Genomic DNA, 22,758 nt, shown 5'->3' with positions numbered 1-22,758 from the left:
GTCTGCATACCAGGTCCTGCGTGGCCACGCAGGCGCTATCAGAATCACCGAAGCTCTCTCCTGTTTGATCTTGGCAATCAAACGAGGAAGCATCGGAAATGGTGGAAACACATAAGCCATGTTGAAGACCCAAGGGGCTGTCAAAGCATCTATCAGCACCGCTCCCGGGTCCCTGGACCTGGATCCGTAACAAGGAAGCTTGGCGTTCTGGCGAGACGCCATGAGATCCAGATCTGGTTTGCCCCAACGATGAATCAGTTGAGCGAAGACCTCCGGATGAAGTTCCCACTCCCCCGGATGAAAAGTCTGGCGACTTAGAAAATCCGCCTCCCAGTTCTCCACGCCTGGGATGTAAATCGCTGACAGGTGGCAAGAGTGAGACTCTGCCCAGCGAATTATCTTTGAGACTTCCAACATCGCTAGGGAACTTCTGGTTCCCCCTTGATGGTTTATGTAAGCCACAGTCGTGATGTTATCCGACTGAAATCTGATGAACCTCAGAGTTGCTAACTGAGGCCAAGCTAGGAGAGCATTGAATATTGCTCTTAATTCCAGAATATTTATTGGGAGGAGTTTCTCCTCCTGAGTCCATAGTCCCTGAGCCTTCAGGGAGTTCCAGACTGCGCCCCAACCTAGAAGGCTGGCGTCTGTTACAATCGTCCAATCTGGCCTGCGAAAGGTCATCCCCTTGGACAGATGTGGCCGAGAAAGCCACCATAGAAGAGAATCTCTGGTCTCTTGATCCAGATTTAGCAGGGGGGACAAATCTGAGTAATCCCCATTCCACTGACTTAGCATGCACAATTGCAGCGGTCTGAGATGCAGGCGCGCAAATGGTACTATGTCCATTGCCGCTACCATTAAGCCGATTACTTCCATGCACTGAGCTACTGACGGGTGTGGAATGGAATGAAGGACACGGCAAGCATTTAGAAGTTTTGATAACCTGGCCTCCGTCAGGTAAATTTTCATCTCTACAGAATCTATAAGAGTCCCTAGAAAGGGAACCCTTGTAAGTGGTAATAGAGAACTCTTTTCCACGTTCACCTTCCACCCATGCGACCTCAGAAATGCCAGAACAATATCTGTATGAGACTTGGCAGTTTGAAAACTTGACGCTTGTATCAGAATGTCGTCTAGGTACGGAGTCACCGCTATGCCTCGCGGTCTTAGTACCGCCAGAAGTGAGCCCAGAACTTTTGTAAAGATTCTTGGAGCCGTAGCTAATCCGAAGGGAAGAGCTACAAACTGGTAATGCCTGTCTAGGAAGGCAAATCTTAGGTACCGATAATGATCCTTGTGAATCGGTATGTGAAGGTAGGCATCCTTTAAGTCCACTGTGGTCATGTACTGACCCTCTTGGATCATGGGAAGGATGGTTCGAATAGTTTCCATTTTGAATGATGGAACTCTTAGGAATTTGTTTAGGATTTTTAAGTCCAAGATTGGTCTGAAGGTTCCCTCTTTCTTGGGAACCACAAATAGATTTGAATAGAATCCTTGCCCGTGTTCCGTCCACGGAACTGGGTGGATCACCCCCATTAGTAAGAGGTCTTGTACACAGCGTAGAAACGCCTCTTTCTTTATTTGGTTTGCTGATAACCTTGAAAGATGAAATCTCCCTCGTGGAGGAGAAGTTTTGAAGTCCAGGAGATATCCCTGAGATATGATCTCCAACGCCCAGGGATCCTGGACATCTCTTGCCCAAGCCTGGGCGAAGAGAGAAAGTCTGCCCCCCACTAGATCCGTTTCCGGATAGGGGGCCCTCTCTTCATGCTGTCTTAGGGGCAGCAGCAGGTTTCTTGGCCTGCTTGCCCTTGTTCCAGGACTGGTTAACTTTCCAGCCCTGTCTGTAACGAGCAACAGCTCCTTCCTGTTTTGGAGCGGAGGAAGTTGATGCTGCTCCTGCCTTGAAGTTACGAAAGGCACGAAAATTAGACTGTTTGGCCTTTGATTTGGCCCTGTCCTGAGGTAGAGCATGGCCCTTACCTCCCGTAATGTCAGCTATAATTTCTTTCAAGCCGGGCCCGAATAAGGTCTGCCCTTTGAAAGGAATATTAAGCAATTTAGATTTAGAAGTCACGTCAGCTGACCAGGATTTAAGCCATAGCGCTCTGCGCGCTTGGATGGCGAATCCGGAGTTCTTAGCCGTAAGTTTGGTTAAATGTACGACGGCATCAGAAACAAATGCGTTAGCTAGCTTAAGTGCTTTAAGCTTGTTCATAATTTCATCCAATGGAGCTGTGCGAATGGCCTCTTCCAGAGACTCAAACCAGAATGCCGCCGCCGCAGCAGTGACAGGCGCAATGCATGCAAGGGGCTGTAAGATAAAACCTTGTTGAACAAACATTTTCTTAAGGTAACCCTCTAATTTCTTATCCATTGGATCTGAAAAGGCACAACTATCCTCCACCGGGATAGTGGTACGCTTAGCTAAAGTAGAAACTGCTCCCTCCACCTTAGGGACCGTCTGCCATAAGTCTCGTGTGGTGGCGTCTATAGGAAACATTTTCCTAAATATGGGAGGAGGGGAAAAAGGCACACCAGGTCTATCCCACTCCTTGCTAATAATCTCTGTAAGCCTTTTAGGTATAGGAAACACGTCAGTACTCACCGGTACCGCATAGTATCTATCCAACCTACATAATTTTTCTGGAATTGCAACCGTGTTACAATCATTCAGAGCCGCTAATACCTCCCCTAGCAATATGCAGAGGTTCTCAAGCTTAAATTTAAAATTAGAAATCTCTGAATCCAGTCTCCCTGGATCAGATCCGTCACCCACAGAATGAAGCTCTCCGTCTTCATGTTCTGCAAACTGTGACACAGTATCTGACATGGCTCTCACCTCATCCGCGCGCTCTGTCCTTAACCCAGAGCTATCGCGCTTGCCTCTTAATTCCGGCAATTTAGATAATACTTCTGTCATAACAGTAGCCATGTCTTGCAAAGTGATTTGTAAGGGCCTCCCTGATGTACTTGGCGCCACAAAATCACGCACCTCCTGAGCGGGAGGCCGAAGGTACTGACACGTGAGGAGAGTTAGTCGGCATAACTTCCCCCTCGTTGTCTGGTGATAATTTCTTTACATGTAAAGATTGACTTTTATTTAAAGTAACATCAATGGAATTAGTACACAAATTTCTATTGGGCTCCACATTGGCCTTTAAACATAGTGAACAAAGAGATTCATCTGAGTCAGACATGTTTAAACAGACTAGCAATGAGACTAGCAAGCTTGGAAATACTTTTCTAAATAAATTTACAAGCAATATAAAAAACGCTACTGTGCCTTTAAGAAGCACAAAAAGCTGTCACAGTTGAAATAATGAACCAATAGTTATAGCAACCAATTTTTCACAGTAAATGTATTAAGTTAGCAAAGGATTGCACCCACCAGCAAATGGATGATTAACCCCTTAATACCCAAAAACGGATAACAATTTAATAATTAACGTTTTTAACACAGTCAAAACACACTGTCACAGGTCTGCTGTGACTGATTACCTCCCTCAAAATGAATTTTGAAGACCCCTGAGCTCTCTAGAGACGATCTGGATCATGGAGGATGAAGTAGACAGATTGTGACTGAATTTTTACTGCGCAAAAAAGCGCTAAAATAGGCCCCTCACACTCATATTACAACAGTGGGGAAGCTCAGTTAACTGTTTCTATGCAGAAAACAAGATGGCCATGTGGTAAAAATCATGCCCCAATAAGTTTTATCACCAAGTACCTCACAAAAAACGATTAACATGCCATTAAACGTTTTGAACATACATTTTTAAAGTTATGAAGTGTTATTAATAAGCCTGCTACCAGTCGCTTTCACTGCAGTTAAGGCTCATACATTATTTCAGTATTAACAGTATTTTCAGAGTCAATTCCATTCCTTAGAAAAATACATTCAGTGTACACACACTCATCAGCCTAATACCAGTCGCTATCACTGCATTTAAGGCTGAACTTACGTTACATTGGTATCAGCAGTATTTTCTCAGTCAATTCCATTCCTCAGAAAAATAATTTACTGCACATACCTCGTTTGCAGGGGGGCCCTGCATGCTATTCCCCTTTTCTGAAGTTACCTCACTCCTCAGATGAGAACAGCCAGTGGATCTTAGTTACGTCTGCTAAGATCATAGAAAACGCAGGCAGATTCTTCTTCTAATGCTGCCTGAGAACAAACAGCACACTCCGGTGCCATTTAAAATAACAAACTTTTGATTGAAGAAATAAACTAAGTTAAAAAACACCACAGACCTCTCACAACGACCTATCTTTAGTTAGGCTGCAAGAGAATGACTGAATATGACATGTGAGGGGAGGAGCTATATAGCAGCTCTGCTTGGGTGATCCTCTTGCAACTTCCTGTTAGGAAGAGATATATTCCATAAGTAATGGATGACCCGTGGACTGACTACACTTAACAAGAGAAAGATGTATTTTACATAGGAACATATATGATGCCACTGACAAATATAAAATCCTCAACATGAGAAAGATTATATCGTGTTCATATACATGAAATGTGTTAGCATGAAAATAATACACTATGACACAGCCATTAGCAGAAATCTCATTTTCATACACATAAAAAAAAGGTTAAGAATTTTTATGGAGTACAGGAAAAAAAACACTAGCTACCACTAGATGGCATCAGACACAAGGGAATTCCTGCTAAACTGAAAACTAGGGAGTTATAACCCTGATTCAATTCTGTATGATAAAATGATCCCTTATTTAGTGAGAATATCTCTACCAAGAGAGAGAAAATTAAGGCCAACTATGCACTTTCTAAATATTGCTCATCGCACCAGACCTGTTTCCATCTAAGAGCTTTCCCTTTAGAATAGGTAGTTTTCACATACCACTAGAAGGATATGCATACTTAGAACTAGATTTAAACTCTCGACCACATGGCTGGTAGGCAGCAGCTCCAACCACTGGTCTGCAGGCTAGCACCACAAAAAAACATGCTCAACCCCTCTGGAGAAATGTCCCCGCAGATTAGCATAGTAAAATGTATCAAACCCGCTCCATGTTGGACTAACAGTAACAATACAGATCTGTGACAACAAGGACTGCGACATAAGTCGGTCCTATAATGATCCAATAAGGTGTTAACCCTTAGATGTCCAGTCACTGGTGCCACTTCATTAACCCCCTAAATCACCTGTGGGCCACAGTGTTTCCAACACGATTCATTCCATAGAGTGAGAAGTAGCCTGCAGCGGGACCTACTCCTGTTAAAAACCAGACATCAATACCCCGCACATACTTATACATCAGAAGCCAGCTAAAAAAGGCACATACAATTTTTAGGGCCCAGCGCTAATGGCACCGGTCTCTTAATAAATGGATATAGCGAGATCGGATGAGCTGCTGATAACTGTGCAGCCTTTCAAAGAAAAGCAGGGCAACAGTCAGTCACAGAGAAAAATATACGATCCTCGCTGACATATTTCTTATATCTGACCGGAACATACAGCAGAGAAAGGAAAACAAAGAACGTCTAGCTATCCGGGCATTCATACCCCAATATCCATATCAATAAAGGTACCTGTCCCATGGATTGCACTCTAAGAAAACAGAGGAACCATCTAGCGTTCACTCTCAAGAGACTGCAGTAGCGGTCCTGTACCTCATGCAAAATTAGGAAATGTGCCGTAATTAGCACACTGTGTCCCACCAGTAAAAACTTCTCTCAACGGACTTGGCGGAAAGTACTCAATCTCTATTTTAGAGAAAATGCCAGCCGTGGCCCTAGAAACAAGCCGATTGACACGTTAGGCCTAAACAGTGCAGCGATAAGCCTGGACCAGAGAGGGACTAAATCCGTTCACTGACCCACAGGTATTACAAGCACACACTCCCCATAAGGCAGATATCCCAGGCTGAAAGACAGTCTGAAGGCCAATTACCCAAAGAGAGAACGTTGCCCACTTAAATAGGTCTATATGCGCCATTGATCATAGGATCCCTTATAGATACCTCTCAATCTTCAATATATACCTCTATAGAGATAGCGGGTGCCCACCAAGAGACCCTCTGCCCTGTTCCAGAGAAATCTTCCCAAGTATAGAGGGAAAATTGGGACTTACCTCAGCGGCTCATTGACATGATGCAGACACAGCAAATCCAGATCTGACATCTTCCTCCAGACTTCTAACAGGGACCTGAGATGAAAAGGAAACAGTAACTAACCGTGGTTGCTGGGTGGGGACTAGCATAGATTGCTAGAGAGAGAACAGAGAAACCTCCCTGCTTTCTCCAACAGCTACCAATACTCTTACTGAAGAGGATTACATGGACACAGCATTACCCCAGTCCTACTCGAAGGGAAGCTACCTATTAAAGGATTAGTTTAATTTTCTTCAGAGCACAATCTTCGCTTCCTCCTTGTTACAGAGGCAAAGAATGACTGCAGGAGTATGGGAAGTAGAAGGGATACAGTCAACACCAGAATTTTTGTTGTTTAAAAGATAGATAATCAATTAATTACCAATTCCCCAGTTTTGCATAACCAACCGTTATAATTATACACATTTTACCTCTGTAATTACCTTGTATCTAAGCCTCAGCAGACTGCCCCCTTATTTCAGTTCTTTTGACACTTTCATTTTAGCCAATCAGAGCTGACTCCATGGTAAATTCACTTGTATGAGCTCAATGTTATATATAAGAAACACGTGAACTAATGCCCTCTAGTGGTGACAAACTATCAAAATGCACTTAGATTAGAGGCAGCCTTCAAAGTCTAAGAAATTAGCATATGAACCTCCTAGGTTTAGCTTTCAACTAAGAATACCAAGAGAACAAAGCAAAATTGGTGATAAAAGTAAATTGGAAAGTTGTTAAAAATGACATGCCCTATTTGAATCATGAAAGTTTTTTGGGGACTTGACTGTCCCTTTAAGCTTTGCTGGGTGTTTTTGCCTTCTCCTGGTGGCCAGGAGTTGAATTCCCAACAGTAATTGAATGGAATCGTGGACTCTCCAAGCCATTGGAAATAAATTACAGTAAAGTGTCCCCTTAAAGGGACAGTATAAACCAATGTTCATATAACTGCATGTAATAGACACTACTATAAAAAATAATATGCGCATATACGCATATAAAAATCCATTATAAACTTACTTAGAAGCTCCCAGTTAAACTCTGTTGAAAAGGTTAGCTGGAACATCCACTGAAAAAGGCTGTATAGCAAAAAGAGCAGACCCCCCCCCCTTTCATATGAAAAGCCCTTTTACACAAACAGGAGCAATCTGGAGTAGGTAGATAAGTCTACTTCGAAGACTTTGGGGCTTGGTTAGGAGTCTGAAAATCAGCGCAATGTTATTTAAAAATAAGCAAAACAAAAAAAAATTAAACAAAAAAAACATAATTTATGTAAGAACTTGATAAATTCATTTCTTTCATATTAGCAAGAGTCCATGAGCTAGTGACGTATGGGATATACATTCCTACCAGGAGGGGCAAAGTTTCCCAAACCTTAAAATGCCTATAAATACACCCCTCACCACACCCACAATTCAGTTTAACGAATAGCCAAGAAGTGGGGTGATAAGAAAAAAGTGCGAAAGCATATAAAATAAGGAATTGGAATAATTGTGCTTTATACAAAAAAATCAAAACCACCACAAAAAAGGGCGGGCCTCATGGACTCTTGCTAATATGAAAGAAATGAATTTATCAGGTAAGTTCTTACATAAATTATGTTTTCTTTCATGTAATTAGCAAGAGTCCATGAGCTAGTGACGTATGGGATAATGATTACCCAAGATGTGGATCTTTCCACACAAGAGTCACTAGAGAGGGAGGGATAAAATAAAGACAGCCAATTCCTGCTGAAAATAATCCACACCCAGAATAAAATTTTAATGAAAAAACATAAGCAGAAGATTCAAACTGAAACCACTGCCTGAAGTACGTTTCTACCAAAAACTGCTTCAGAAGAAGAAAACACATCAAAATGGTAGAATTTAGAAAAAGAATGCAAAGAGGACCAAGTTGCTGTTTTGCAAATCTGATCAACCGAAGCTTCATTCTTAAACGCCCAGGAAGTAGAAACTGACCTAGTAGAATGAGCTGTAATCCTTTGAGGCGGAGTGTTACCCGACTCAACATAGGCAAGATGAATTAAAGATTTCAACCAAGATGCCAAAGAAATGGCAGAAGCTTTCTGGTCTTTTTTAGAACCGGAAAAGATGACAAATAGACTAGAAGTCTTTCGGAAAGACTTAGTAGCTTCAACATAATATTACAAAGCTCTAACAGCATCCAAAGAATGCAATGATTTCTCCTTAGAATTCATAGGATTAGGACATAATGAAGGAACCACAATTTCTCTACTAATGTTGTTAGAATTCACAACCTTAGGTAAAAAATTCAAAAGAAGTTCGCAGCACCGCCTTATCCTGATGCAAAATCAGAAAAGGAGACTCACAGAAAAGAGTAGATAATTCAGAGACTCTTCTGGCAGAAGAGATGGCCAAAAGAAACAAAACTTTCCAAGAAAGTAATATAACGACCAAAGAATGCATGGGTTCAAAAGGAGAAGCTTGAAGAGCCCCCAGAACCAAATTCAAACTCCAAAGAGGAGAAATTGACTTAATGACAGGTTTTATACGAACCAAAGCTTGTACAAAACAATGAATATCAGGAAGATTAGCAATCCTTCTGTGAAAAAGAACAGAAAGAGCAGAGATTTGTCTTTCAAAAAACTTGCAGACAAACCTTTATCTAAACCATCCTGAAGAAATATATCTATCTATAATATATCTCTCTAGATACAGATTTACGAGCCTGTCACATAGTATCAATCACAGAGTCAGAGAAACCTCTTTGACCAAGAATCAAGCGTTCAAACTCCACACCTTAAAATTAAGGTTTTGAGATCCTGATGGAAAAAAGAACCTTGAGACAGAAAGACTGGTCTTAACGGAAGAGTCCACAGCTGGCAAGAGGCCATCCGGACAAGATCCGCATACCAAAACCTGTGAGGCCATGCTGGAGCTACCAGCAGGACAAACGAGCATTCCTTTAGAATATTAGAGAATACCCTTGGAAGAAGAACTAGAGGCGGAAAGATATAGGCAGGATGACACTTGTAAGGAAGAGATAATGCATCCACTGCCTCCGCCCGAGGATCCCGGGATCCGGACAGATACCAGGGAAGTTTCTTGTTTAGATGAGAAGCCATCAGATCTATTTCTGAGAGTTCCCACATTTGAACAATCTGAGGAAATACCTCTGGGTGAAGACAATTCGCCCAGGTGCAACGTTTGGCGACTGAGATAATCCGCTTTCCAATTGTCCATACCTGGGATATGAACCGCAGAGATTAGACAGGAGCTGGATTCCGCCCAAACCAAAATTTGAGATACTTCTTTCATAGCCAGAGGACTGTGAGTCCCTCCTAGATGATTGATGTATGCCACAGTTGTGACATTGTCTATCTGAAAACAAATGAACAACTCTCTCTTCAGAAGAGGCCAAGACTGAAGAGCTCTGAAATTGCACGGAGTTCCAAAATATTGATCGGAAATCTCACCTCCTGAGATTCCCAAACCCCTTGTGCCGTCAGATACCCCCACACAGCTCCCCAACCTGTAAGACTTGCATCTGTTGAGATTATAGTCCAGGTCGGAAGAACAAAGAAGCCCCCTGAACTAAACGATGGTGATCTGCCCACCATGTCAGAGAGTGTCGTATAATCGGTTTAAAGATATTAATTGAGATATCTTTGAGTAATCCCTGCACCATTGGTTCAGCATACAGAGCTGAAGAGGTCGCATGTGAAAACGAGCAAAGGAGATCGCATCTGATGCGGCAGTCCTAAGACCTAAAATTTCCATGCATAAGGCTACCAAAGGGAATGATTGTGACAAGCTGATATCAATGTTAAACTTCTCGTCTGACAAGGACAGAGTCATAGACACTGAATCTATTCTAGAAACCTAAAAAGGTTACACTTGTCTGAGGAATCAATGAACTGATTGGTAAATTGATCCTCCAACCATGAACTTGAAGAAACAACACAAGTCGATTCGTATGAGATTCTTCGAAAATGAGAAGACTGAGCAAGTACCCAGATATTGTCCAATAAGGAAATACCAAAAAACCCTGTTCTCTGATTACAGAAAGAAGGGCACCGAGAACCTTTGAAAAAAATTCTTGGAACTGAGGCTAGGCCAAACGGTAGAGCCACAAAACTGGTAATGCTTGTCTAAAAAGAGAATCTCAGACACTAAAAGTGATCTGGATGAATCGGAATATGTAGATACACATCCTGTAAATCTATTGTAGACATATAATGCCCTTGCTAAACAAAAGGCAGGACAGTCCTACAGTAACCATCTTGAATGTTGGTATCCTTACATAACGATTCAATATTGATAGATCCGGAACTGGTCTGAAGGAATTGACCTTCTTTGGTACAATGAAGAGATAAAATAAAACCCCAGCCCCTGTTCCAGAACTGGAACTGGCATAATTACTCCAGCCAACTCTAGATCTGAAACACATTTCAGAAATGCTGAGCCTTTGCTGTGTTAACTGGGACACGGGAAAGAAAAAAATCTCTTAGCAGGAGGCCTTAACTGAAGCCAATTCTGTACCTTTCTGAAACAATGTTCTGAAACCAGAAATTGAGAACGGAATTGATCAAAATTTCTTTGAAGAAAACGTAATCTGCCCCATACCAGCTGAGCTGGAATAAGGTCCGCACCTTCATGGGTACTTAGGAGCTGGCTATAGGTTTTCTAAAAGGCTTGGATATATTCCAAACTGGAAATAGTTTCCAAACTGATACCGCTCCTGAGAATGAAGGATCAGGCTTTTGTTCCTTATTGTGAGGAAAGGAACGAAATGATTATTAGACCTAAATTTACCTTAGATTTTTTATCCTTTGGAAAAAAGTTCCCTTCCTTCCAGAAACAGTTGAAATAATAATTTATTACCCTGGAAAGAAAGGGAAAGCAAAGTTGACTTAGAAGACATATCAGTATTCCAAGTTTAATCCATAAAGCTTTTCTAGCTAAAATAGCTAGAGACATATACCTGACATCAACTCTAATGATATCAAAAGATGGTATCACCAATAAAATTATTAGCATGTTATAGAATAATAATAATGCTATAAAATTATGATCTGTTGCTTGTTGCGCTAAAGCTTCTAACCAAAAAGTTGAAGCTGCAGCAACATCCGCTAAAAATATAGCAAGTCTAAGAAGATTACCTGAACATAAGTAAGCTTTTCTTAGAAAGGATTCAATTTTCCTATCTAAAGGATCCTTAAATGAATTACTATCTGCCGTAGGAATAGAAGCACATTTAGCAGGAGTAGAGACAGCCCCATAACCTTAGGGATTTTGTCCCAAAAAAACTCTAATCTGTCAGATGGCACAGGATATAATTGCTTAAACGTTTAGAAGGAGTAAAAGAATTACCCAAATTATTCCATTCCCTGGAAATTACTTCAGAAATAGCATCAGGGAGATTAAACACTTCTGGAATAACTACAGGAGATTTAAAAACCTTATTTAAACGTTTAGATTTAGAATCAAGAGGACCAGAATCCTCTATTTCTAATGCAATTAATACTTCTTTAAATAAAGAACGAATAAATTCCATCTTGAACAAATACAAAGATTTATCAGCATCAACCTCTGAGACAGAAACCTCTGAACCAGAAGAACCATTATCAGTATCAGAATGATGATGTTCATTTAAAAATTCATCTGAAAAAAGAGAAGTTTTAAAAGACTTTTATGTAAACTAGAAGGAGAAATAACAGACATAGCCTTCTTAATGGATTTAAAAAATAAAATCTCTTATGTTTATCAGGAACACTCTGAAAATTAGATGTTGACGGAACAGCAACAGGTAATGTAACAGTACTAAAGGAAATTTTATCTGCATTAATAAGTTTGTCATGACATGCAATACAAACAACAGCTGGAGAAACAGATACCAAAAATTATAGCAGATACACTTAGCTTGGTAGCTCCAGCAGTAGACAGCGATTTTCCTGTAGTATCTTCTGACTCAGATGCAACGTGAGACATCTTGCAATATGTAAAAGAAAAAAACAACATATAAAGCAAAATTGATCAAATTCCTTAAATGACAGTTTCAGGAATGGGAAAAAATGCCAAAGAACAAGCTTCTAGCAACCAGAAGCACTGAAAAAATAAGACTTAAATAATGTGGAGACAAAAGCGACGCCCTTATTTTTTAGCGCCAAATAAGACGCCCACATTATTTGGCGCCTAAATGCTTTTGGCGCCAAAAATGACGTCACATCCGGAACGCCGACATTTTTGGCGCAAAATAACGTCAAAAAAATGACGCAACTTCCGGCGACACGTATGACGCCGGAAACGGAAAAGAATTTTTGCGCCAAAAAAGTCCGCGCCAAAAATGACGCAATAAAATGAAGCATTTTCAGCCCCCGCGAGCCTAACAGCCCACAGAAAAAAAAGAGTCAAATTTTTGAAGGTAAGAAAAAATGATAAATTCAAATGCATTATCCCAAATATGAAACTGACTGTCTGAAAAATAAGGAAAGCTGAACATTCTGAGTCAAGGCAAATAAATGTTTGAATACATATATTTAGAACTTTATAAACAAAGTGCCCAACCATAGCTTAGAGTGTCACAGAAAATAAGATTTACTTACCCCAGGACACTCATCTACATGTTTGTAGAAAGCCAAACCAGTACTGAAACGAGAATCAGCAGAGGTAATGGTATATATGAGTATATCGTCGATCTGAAAAGGGAGGTAAGAGATGAATCTCTACGACCGATAACAGAGAACCTATGAAATAGACCCCGTAGAAGGAGATCACTGCATTCAAATAGGCAATACTCTCCTCACATCCCTCTGACATTCACTGCACGCTGAGAGGAAAACCGGGCTCCAACTTGCTGCGGAGCGCATATCAACGTAGAATCTAGCACAAACTTACTTCACCACCTCCATCGGAGGCAAAGTTTGTAAAAACTGAATTGTGGGTGTGGTGAGGGGTGTATTTATAGGCATTTTAAGGTTTGGGAAACTTTGCCCCTCCTGGTAGGAATGTATATCCCATACGTCACTAGCTCATGGACTCTTGCTAATTACATGAAAGAAAACCTGTATGGGCTATGTAAATGGATCATCTACAAAACATTTATACAAACAAAAATCTATTGTATAATGTCCCTTTAAATGTGTTAACTTTTTTGCATGAAAAAAAGGACACCAAAGTCAAAGTTAAACTTTCATGATTCAGATAGAGCATGCAGTTAAGAGATTTTCCAAATTACTTTCATTATCAAATTGTTCAGTCTTTTTATATACAAACTTTGAGGAACCAGCTACTACTGAGCATGTGCAAAAGTTCAGTGTATATCTAAGCAAGTGCGTGATTGGCTGATGGCTGTCACATTAAACAAGGGCCAGCAAATTTAAATATCTGCTAATTCAAAATTCAGAGTAAGTGCTATTGCATTGTAATTTTATTAAATATCAAGTGAAAACCAGTAGAGCAGAACACACGTTTTTAATATAAAAAATAAAATATATACAGCTCCACCATAACCTGTTTATATACATATTGAGTTACCTGTGAATTTCAGGGCTCTTCCGGCTTTTTGAGGGTTCCTGATCTTTCACTCTCTTTAGGTATTTTGAGAAACGCTCACTCAGTGTCATGGTTGAAGGACCAAAATGATGCTCTGTTGAAGGTCAAAGGCAGAAACAGTAAATTTTTGTACAGTTTACTCATAGATGAGCATTGCAAACCAGTAAATATGCAACAAATGTTGATGTACTCCATGGCATTGGCTGACAGATTAAAGTTATTCTGTAAAATAAGACATGCTGAAAAAAAATTCAATTGTTAGAATCATAAAATTTGTAAATTCTATATGGCTTTACAACTTAATAAAAACAATGTATGTAACAATGTTGAGATACCGTATGCAATTGTGAGATTTGTTTCAAAATGTAACAAAGTTTCTAGCTAAAATTAAAAAAAAAATTAAACCTGAAAAACAAATTTCTTTCATGGTGGCAAGAGTCCATGAGATTTAACTCCTGGCCACTAGGAGGAGGCAAAGACAACATTCCATAAGCTTTTAAATACCTCTCACCTCTCTGGTATCCCAGTTTAACATAGCAGAGACAAAGAAGTAGGAAAGGAGAAAGCAGGGTAAATGAGGTGCATAATAAAACTGCCGCCAATTAGAAAAAGATAAGAGGGCGGGTTTCATGGACTCTTACCACCATGAAAAACAAATTTATCTGGTAACCATAAATTTTGTTTTCTTTCATAAGGCGGTTAGAGTCCACAAACCATTACTCCTGGAATCTAATACCCTAACTGTGGAGTTCAAGAGTTAATGTGTGGGAAAATGTTAAGGCAGACACCTATTTACCAGCCACTTAGACTATAGGACTTTCCTGTCAAAAACTATCCCAAAAGAAAATTGAGTAAAAACCAAGCAGCTGCTGGGCAATCTACAGTACATAAAAGCATTATATTAAAAGGCCCATAAATTGGAACGGATCTAGTAGAAAGGACTAACATTTCAGAAATGAATTTTACTGCTTCCAATAAAGAAATACCTAATGAGAAAAGCTTTAACCAGGAAGCAAAAGTCTTCTGACTCATACATGGGGTTTTAAATCTTTTGGAGAAAGAATACATATTAAATGTTCTTTAAAAATTGAAAAAAGGAAAAACGGAAAGGGAACTACAACGAACTGCCTGAAAAAAAATAAAGAAAATACACTATCCTAACAGAAAATAAGATCAGCAATCTCACTTTCAAAATAAGCTAAATGTTTTAAACCATCCATAAGGTTAAAAAAAAAAAAAGTAGGAAAGATTCATCAAATTCATAACGTTCCCAGGAAGAGAAACTTTTTTATAGACTTACTTTGACTAGATAAGTACAAAGATCTGAAAGTCAGAGACATTATCAGAAACTTGCAGATAATTCCATAGCTAAATTATTATCTAAGCAAAACAGAAAGAGAAATAGTCTGCCAGGAACGAACAGAAGCTCAATAGCTTGTTCTATGGCACAGTTGCCACCTGGGAGTAGCTTCTTTCTGCCCAATTGCGCTTTTCAAAGAGAAAACTTTCCTGTAGTACATCAGTCTGATCCATACACTGAGCCACTGACTGATGGCCGATTAGTAGACTGAAGGACTAGGCTTCTGTCAGAAAAATCTTCATAGACAGGGAGTCTATTATGGTTCCCAGGAAAGTTACCCTTGTATTTGGAACAAAGAAACTTTTTCAATTTACCTTCCACCCGTGAGTTCGCAGGAAAGATAACACCATGTCGGTGTGGGATCTTGCTTGTTGAAAGGATGGCGCCTGGACTAGGATGTCGTCCAGATAAGGTGCCACCGCAATGCCCCATGATCGAAGCACCACCAACAGAGACCCCAGAACCTTTGTGAAAATTCTGGGAGCAGTAGCAAGACCGAAAGGAAGAGCCACAAACTGGAAGTGTTTGTCCTGGAAGGCAAACCTTAGGAACTTGTGATGATCCCTGTGAATAGGAACATGTAGGTATGCGTCCTTTAAATCCACTGTTGTCATAAATTGACCCTCCTGGATCAAGGGAAGAATGGAACAAATAGTTTCCATCTTGAAGGACAGTACCCTGAGAAATTTGTTTAGACTTGAGGTTTAAAATTGGTCTGAAGGTTCCCTCTTTGGGAACCATGAACAGATTGGAATAAAAACCCTGACCCTGTTCCAGTATTGGAACAGGAACAATCACTCCCAGGATGGAGATGTTTCCTACGCAGTGTAAGAACGCCTCTCTTTTTGTCTGGTTTGCAGATAATCTTGAAAGCAGAAACCTGCCTCTGGGAGGAAAACTTTTGAACTCTAGTTTGTATCCCTGGGACACTATTTATATTGCCCAGGGATCCTGAACATCCCAAACCCAAACCTGAGTGAAGGAAAGTCTGCCCCCTACAAGATCCAGTCCAGGATCGGGGGCATGCCCTTCATGCTGTCTTGGATTCAATAGCAGGCTTCTTGGATTGTGTTCCCTTACTCCAAGACTGGTTAGGTCTCCATGCAGGTTTAGATTGTTCCTGCTTAGAGGAGGAAGAGGAAGAATTTCCCTTGAAATTTCAAAAGGAACGAAAATTACTCCGTCCTTTTTGTTTGTTTCTCTTGTCTTGAGGGAGAAGATGACCCTTACCTCCCGTGATATCAGAGATAATTTTCGTTAGGCCAGGTCCAAACAAGGTCTTCCCCTAGTAAGGAATAGCCAGAAGCTTAGACTTAGAGGAAACATCCGCAGACCAAGGTTTTAGCCATAAGGCTCTGCGAGCTAGGATAGAGAAACCCAAAATCTTAGCTCCCAGCTTAATAACTTGAAGAGAAGCGTCCGTAATAAAGGCATTAGCTAGTTTAAGAGCCTTTATCCTATCTTGGATCTCATCCAAGGAAGTCTCTGCCCTGAGAGCCTCAGACAGTGCATCAAACCAATACGCCTCCGCACTAGTGACGTTAGCAATGCACACAGTTGGTTGCCATTGCAGACCCTGGTGAACATATATCTTTTTGAGTAGAACCTCTAACTTTTTGTCCATAGGATCTTTGAAGGCACAACTATCCTCTAAGTATAGTAGTTATTTTGGCTAAGGTGGAAACGGCCTCTTCCACCTTAGGAACTGTTTGCCAAGCCTCCCTGATAGAGTCAGCTATGGGAAACATCTTAAAAATAGGAGAGGGAGAAAAAGGTATGCCCGGTCTCTCCCACTCATTAGCAATGATCTCAGAAGCTCATTTTGGGACTGGAAATACATCTGAGTAAGAAGGAACTTTGAAATATTTGTCCAGTTTACTAGACTTCTTAGGGACAACCACTACGGTGGAGTCACTGTCGCTTAAAGTAACTAAAACCTCCCTAAGTAATAGACGGAGGTGTTCTAGTTTAAACCTAAAAGATACAACCTCTGAGTCCGTCAGAGGCAATAAAATTCCTGAATCTGAAATTTCACCTTCAGATGCTACAGCAGTACCCTCCTCTTCGGGTCCTTGGGAGGGCACCTCCGAAACCTCGCTTACTGAATGTCTGGTTTTCCTCTTACGTTTGCCCTGCAACATTGGAAAAGCAGATAATGCATCAGAAATTGTAGAAGACATGAGAGAAGCTATGTCTTAAGGTAACTCCAGCGGGAGCTAGAGCAGCAGTGCAGGGCACTTAGGGAGAAATCAAAGTGCTTCCACACCAGTGGAAAGGTTCCAGCAGGAAATGGACTGAGAATAAAGGTTTAAAAAAATGTCTTTATTGATATCCATAAAATATGTACTGTGAGTGGTCACAGAAATGAAATACAATATCACAGCCTTCAAGCATGTCAGCCTAATAGCTCAATATCAAACAAACCAACATGTTTCATGCTGTTACAGCACTTCGTCAGGGATAGTGAATGGTTAACTGCTCACCTGTTAAATGCACACTTGGTCCAATCAAAACCATGCGGCCTGGTTCAAACCAATAGAAATGCTTTGGCTAGAATCATCATGTGTGTCATACAATGAAGGAGATTCATTTGCATATTTAGTTTGGACAAAAATGTAACAGGTGATCAGTAAAAAATAAATGATTACTCGTATATGGACATTAAAATACAGCAATAGATATTGAGTTAGCAACCTTTACTGAAAAATAATCATAATGTGGATGAGCCAATTTAGCGAAAACATTAAAGTACACAATTTCCACAGAAAGCGCTCCTGCCTTCACCTATTCAGTAGTACGCTCTGACAGCAAGCATTTATACTCTAAGTGGTATATATTTAGTATATCAAAAATATCAATCCACCTGTTATACATTGCAAAACTATACAAAGTAGCGAGGCAGCAGGAGCAGCTCAATGTAGTTGCAAATTCATTACAAAGTGAAATATACAACAGGTGGGTTTGATATCACTGTTCATCTTGTGATAAGGAGAGAAAAACGCTCATAGAGTGGTAGTTAATAATATAGCCATAATGCCACTAGAAGTATCTACTATATTTGCTATACTTATTTGTCTAGCCTTAAAGGGAACATCATTTACAGAGATAGGAAGGCAGCTTCATGTAACTATAATATTCAATGTGTATCAGATGCAAGAAGAAATATGTTACGGGTGAATTTGATGTCCTGACTCGTCTTATTCATAAGAGCGAATATGCTAGGTAGGGGGACAACCATTAGTATATCGGTAACACCGTAAAAAAATACCTATTATATTTACTATCCTTTTATCTGACCTTAGAGGGGATATAATTCTAAAATGGGAAAGTAGCTTGATGTTACTATAATACTCATTGTGGATCCGTTACAAAGAGATATATAGCAGATAGATTATGTGTCCATGTTCATTTTGTCATAAAAAGAGACACATTCAGTGAATGGCTGCCAATAATGTAGCCATAATGCCACAGAGAAACAGCCATAACGCCACAAAAAGTATCTGCTACATTTACAATCCTTATTTGTCTGACCTTAAAAGGGACATGATTTGTAAAATGAAGGAGCAGCTCTGCTGCATTTACAATCCTCATTTGTCTGGCCTTAAAAGGGAAATGATTTGTAAAATAAAGGAGCAACTTAGTGTAGCTGCAGTACTAAGAGTCCTATTTATCTGACATTAAAAGGAAACAAGCCCACATAATAGTAACACGGATTGCCACAGCTGTAATGCCGTAACTCAAACATGTTATTTTTAATCTCCTTTTATGTTTTGACTAACAGAGAACAAGAACAAAAAATATGAATGAGAAAGTTGCTATGTGCACCCTTGGTGAAGTGAGGTGAACTATGTAAGAACGGTGTCGTGATAATGTAAACCCAGTGCCGAAAAAAATAAATATGTGAGAGAATATTAAAGTGACTTAAGCCATTCATTATGCCATTATAATTGTGTGAGTTATGCGTCTTATGTATTTTCATAGACAGCAGAGTCTGCATTAAAAATGTTTCCTAGATCAATATAATTAATCGGTCAAGGGTTATATTGATGACATTTTGCTATATTACAGTTCAGTGCAATCTTTAAAATGTGCTAAGTTTAAACTAAGCATGTGAAATAAACAATGTTTAAGCTTATGTGAAAAAAATGCAAATAAGTAAAAAAGTGAAGAGTTGACACTGAGTAATGTTATTACCCTTTGAATAATTTTATATCCGACTTTTCATTTATACCTATCGGGGCTCCTGATTGTAATGCGAATATCCAAAAGGTTTCACATTTGTTTAGTTTATCATGTCTGTTTCCTCCAGTGTTTAGCTTAGGAACATGGTCTATGGCTTTGAATGAAAAATATTTAAAGGGTTTATCACAATGGGATCTAAAGTGTTTAGCTACTGGTGTCTTTGGTTCCTTATCTGGTAGAGACAAGAGGTGCTCCCTTATTCTGTCTTTGAGCATGCGCGAGGTACGGCCTGTATATTGTTTTTTGCATAATTTACAGGTGATTAGATATACCACAAAAATTGAATTGCATGTCAAAACATAATTTATGCTTACCTGATAAATTTATTTCTCTTGTAGTGTATCCAGTTCACGGATCATCCATTACTTGTGGGATATTCTCCTTCCCAACAGGAAGTTGCAAGAGGATCACCCAATGCAGAGCTGCTATATAGCTCCTCCCCTAACTGTCATATCCAGTCATTCGACCAAAACAAGACGAGAAAGGAGAAACCATAGGGTGCAGTGGTGACTGTAGTTTAATTAAAATTTAGACCTGCCTTAAAAGGACAGGGCGGGCCGTGGACTGGATACACTACAAGAGAAATAAATTTATCAGGTAAGCATAAATTATGTTTTCTATTGTTAAGTGTATCCGGTCCATGGATCATCCATTACTTGTGGGATACCAATACCAAAGCTAAAGTACACGGATGATGGGAGGGACAAGGCAGGATTAAGCGGAAGGAACCACTGCCTGAAGAACCTCTCTCCCAAACACAGCCTCTGAAGAAGCAAAAGTATCAAATTTGTAAAATTTTGAAAAAAGTGTGAAGCGAAGACCAAGTCGCAGCCTTGCAAATCTGTTCAACAGAGGCCTCATTTTTGAAGGCCCAGGTGGAAGCCACAGCTCTAGTAGAATGAGCTGTAATCCTTTCAGGGGGCTGCTTTCCAGCAGTCTCATAGGCTAGGCGTATTACGCTCCGAAGCCAAAAGGAAAGAGAGGTTGCCGAAGCTTTTTGACCTCTCCTCTGTCCAGAGTAAACGACAAACAGGGAAGATGTTTGACGAAAATCCTTAGTAGCTTGTAAGTAAAACTTCAAGGCACGGACTACGTCCAGATTATGTAAAAGACGTTCCTTCTTTGAAGAAGGATTAGGGCACAACGATGGAACAACAATCTCTTGATTGATATTCTTGTTAGAAACCACCTTAGGTAAAAACCCAGGTTTGGTACGCAGAACTACCTTATCTGCATGAAAAATCAGATAAGGAGAATCAAATTGTAAGGCAGATAGCTCAGAGACTCTCCGAGCCGAGGAAATAGCCATCAAAAACAGAACTTTCCAAGATAAAAGTTTAATATCAATGGAATGAAGGAGTTCAAACGGAACTCCTTGAAGAACCTTAAGAACCAAGTTTAAGCTCCACGGGGGAGCAACAGGTTTAAACACAGGCTTAATTCTAACCAAAGCCTGGCAAAATGCCTGGACGTCTGGAACCTCTGCCAGACGCTTGTGCAAAAGAATAGACAGAGCAGAAATCTGTCCCTTTAAGGAACTAGCTGATAATCCTTTGTCCAAGCCCTCTTGGAGAAAAGACAATATTCTAGGAATCCTAACCTTACTCCATGAGTAATTCTTGGATTCACACCAATAAAGATATTTACTCCATATCTTGTGGTAGATTTTCCTTTTAACAGGCTTTCGTGCCTGTATTAAAGTATCAATGACTGACTCGGAGAAGCCACGCTTTGATAGAATCAAGCGTTCAATCTCCATGCAGTCAGTCTCAGAGAAATTAGATTTGGATGATTGAAAGGACCTTGTATCAGAAGGTCCTGTCTTAGAGGCAGAGTCCATGGTGGAAAGGATGACATGTCCACTAGGTCTGCATACCAAGTCCTGCGTGGCCACGCAGGTGCTATCAGCATCACCGATGCTCTCTCCTCTTTGATTTTGGCAATCAGTCGAGGGAGCAGAGGGAGCAGAGGGAGCAGAGGAAACAGTGGAAACACATAAGCCAGGTTGAAGAACCAAGGCGCTGCTAGAGCATCTATCAGCGTCGCTTCTGGGTCCCTGGACCTGGATCCGTAACAAGGAAGCTTGGCGTTCTGGCGAGACGCCATGAGATCCAACTCTGGTTTGCCCCAACGAAGAATCAATTGAGCAAACACCTCCGGATGGAGTTCCCACTCCCCCGGGTGAAAAGTCTGACGACTTAGAAAATCCGCCTCCCAGTTCTCCACGCCTGGGATATGGATTGCTGACAGATGGCAAGAGTGAGTCTCTGCCCAGCGAATTATTTTTGAGACTTCTAAAATCGCTAGGGAACTCCTGGTTCCCCCTTGATGGTTGATGTAAGCCACAGTCGTGATGTTGTCCGACTGAAATCTGATGAACCTCAGTGTTGCGAACTGAGGCCAAGCCAGAAGAGCATTGAATATCGCTCTTAACTCCAGAATATTTATTGGAAGGAGTTTCTCCTCCTGAGTCCACGATCCCTGTGCTTTCAGGGAATTCCAGACTGCACCCCAACCTAGAAGGCTGGCATCTGTTGTTACAATTGTCCAATCTGGCCTGCGAAAGGTCATACCCTTGGACAGGTGGACCCGAGACAACCACCAGAGAAGAGAATCTCTGGTCTCTTGATCCAGATTTAGCAGAGGGGACAAATCTGTGTAATCCCCATTCCACTGACTCAGCATGCATAATTGCAGCGGTCTGAGATGAAGGCGCGCAAATGGCACTATGTCCATTGCCGCTACCATTAAGCCGATTACCTCCATACACTGAGCTACCGAAGGGCGCGGAATGGAGTGAAGAACACGGCAAGCATTTAGAAGTTTTGATAACCTGGACTCCGTCAGGTAAATTTTCATTTCTACAGAATCTATAAGAGTCCCTAAAAAGGAGACTCTTGTGAGTGGGGATAGAGAACTCTTTTCCTCGTTCACTTTCCACCCGTGCGACCTCAGAAATGCCAGAACTATCTCTGTATGAGACTTGGCAACTTGAAAGCTTGACGCCTGTATCAGGATGTCGTCTAGATACAGAGCCACCGCTATGCCTCGCGGTCTTAGAACCGCCAGAAGTGAACCCAGAACCTTTGTAAATATTCTCGGGGCTGTAGCCAACCCGAAGGGAAGAGCTACAAATTGGTAATGCCTGTCTAGAAAGGCAAACCTTAGAAACCGATGATGATCTTTGTGAATCGGTATGTGAAGGTAGGCATCCTTTAAGTCCACTGTGGTCATGTACTGACCTTCTTGGATCATGGGTAGGATGGTCCGAATAGTTTCCATTTTGAAAGATGGAACTCTGAGGAATTTGCTTAAGATCTTTAGATCCAAAATTCTTCTGAAGGTTCCCTCTTTTTTGGGAACCACAAACAGATTCAAATAAAAACCCTGTCCTTGTTCCGTCCGCGGAACTGGATGGATCACTCCCATAACTAAGAGGTCTTGCACACAGCGTAGGAATGCCTCTTTCTTTATCTGATTTGCAGATAGCCTTGAAAGATGAAATCTCCCTTGTGGAGGGGA

The 22,758-nt window shown here is 40.7% G+C and overlaps 1 protein-coding gene across 6 annotated transcripts in view; it reads right to left on the bottom strand.

The window, feature by feature from the left end:
• Nucleotides 1-22,758, bottom strand: part of THRAP3 (thyroid hormone receptor associated protein 3) — a 342,660-nt gene that overhangs the window by 185,915 nt on the left and 133,987 nt on the right. For all 6 annotated transcript variants that reach the window (XM_053707020.1, XM_053707022.1, XM_053707019.1 and 3 more), the window contains one exon: nucleotides 13,617-13,728. In XM_053707020.1, coding sequence (XP_053562995.1) covers nucleotides 13,617-13,728 — 112 coding nt within the window. The remainder of the gene's footprint in view (nucleotides 1-13,616; nucleotides 13,729-22,758) is intronic.

Source organism: Bombina bombina, chromosome 3, assembly GCF_027579735.1.
Source record: "Bombina bombina isolate aBomBom1 chromosome 3, aBomBom1.pri, whole genome shotgun sequence".
In the NCBI taxonomy this organism is placed as follows: domain Eukaryota; kingdom Metazoa; phylum Chordata; class Amphibia; order Anura; family Bombinatoridae; genus Bombina; species Bombina bombina.
The sequence above is the reverse complement of the archived record's forward strand: the minus strand, read 5'-3'. Positions and strand labels throughout refer to the sequence as shown.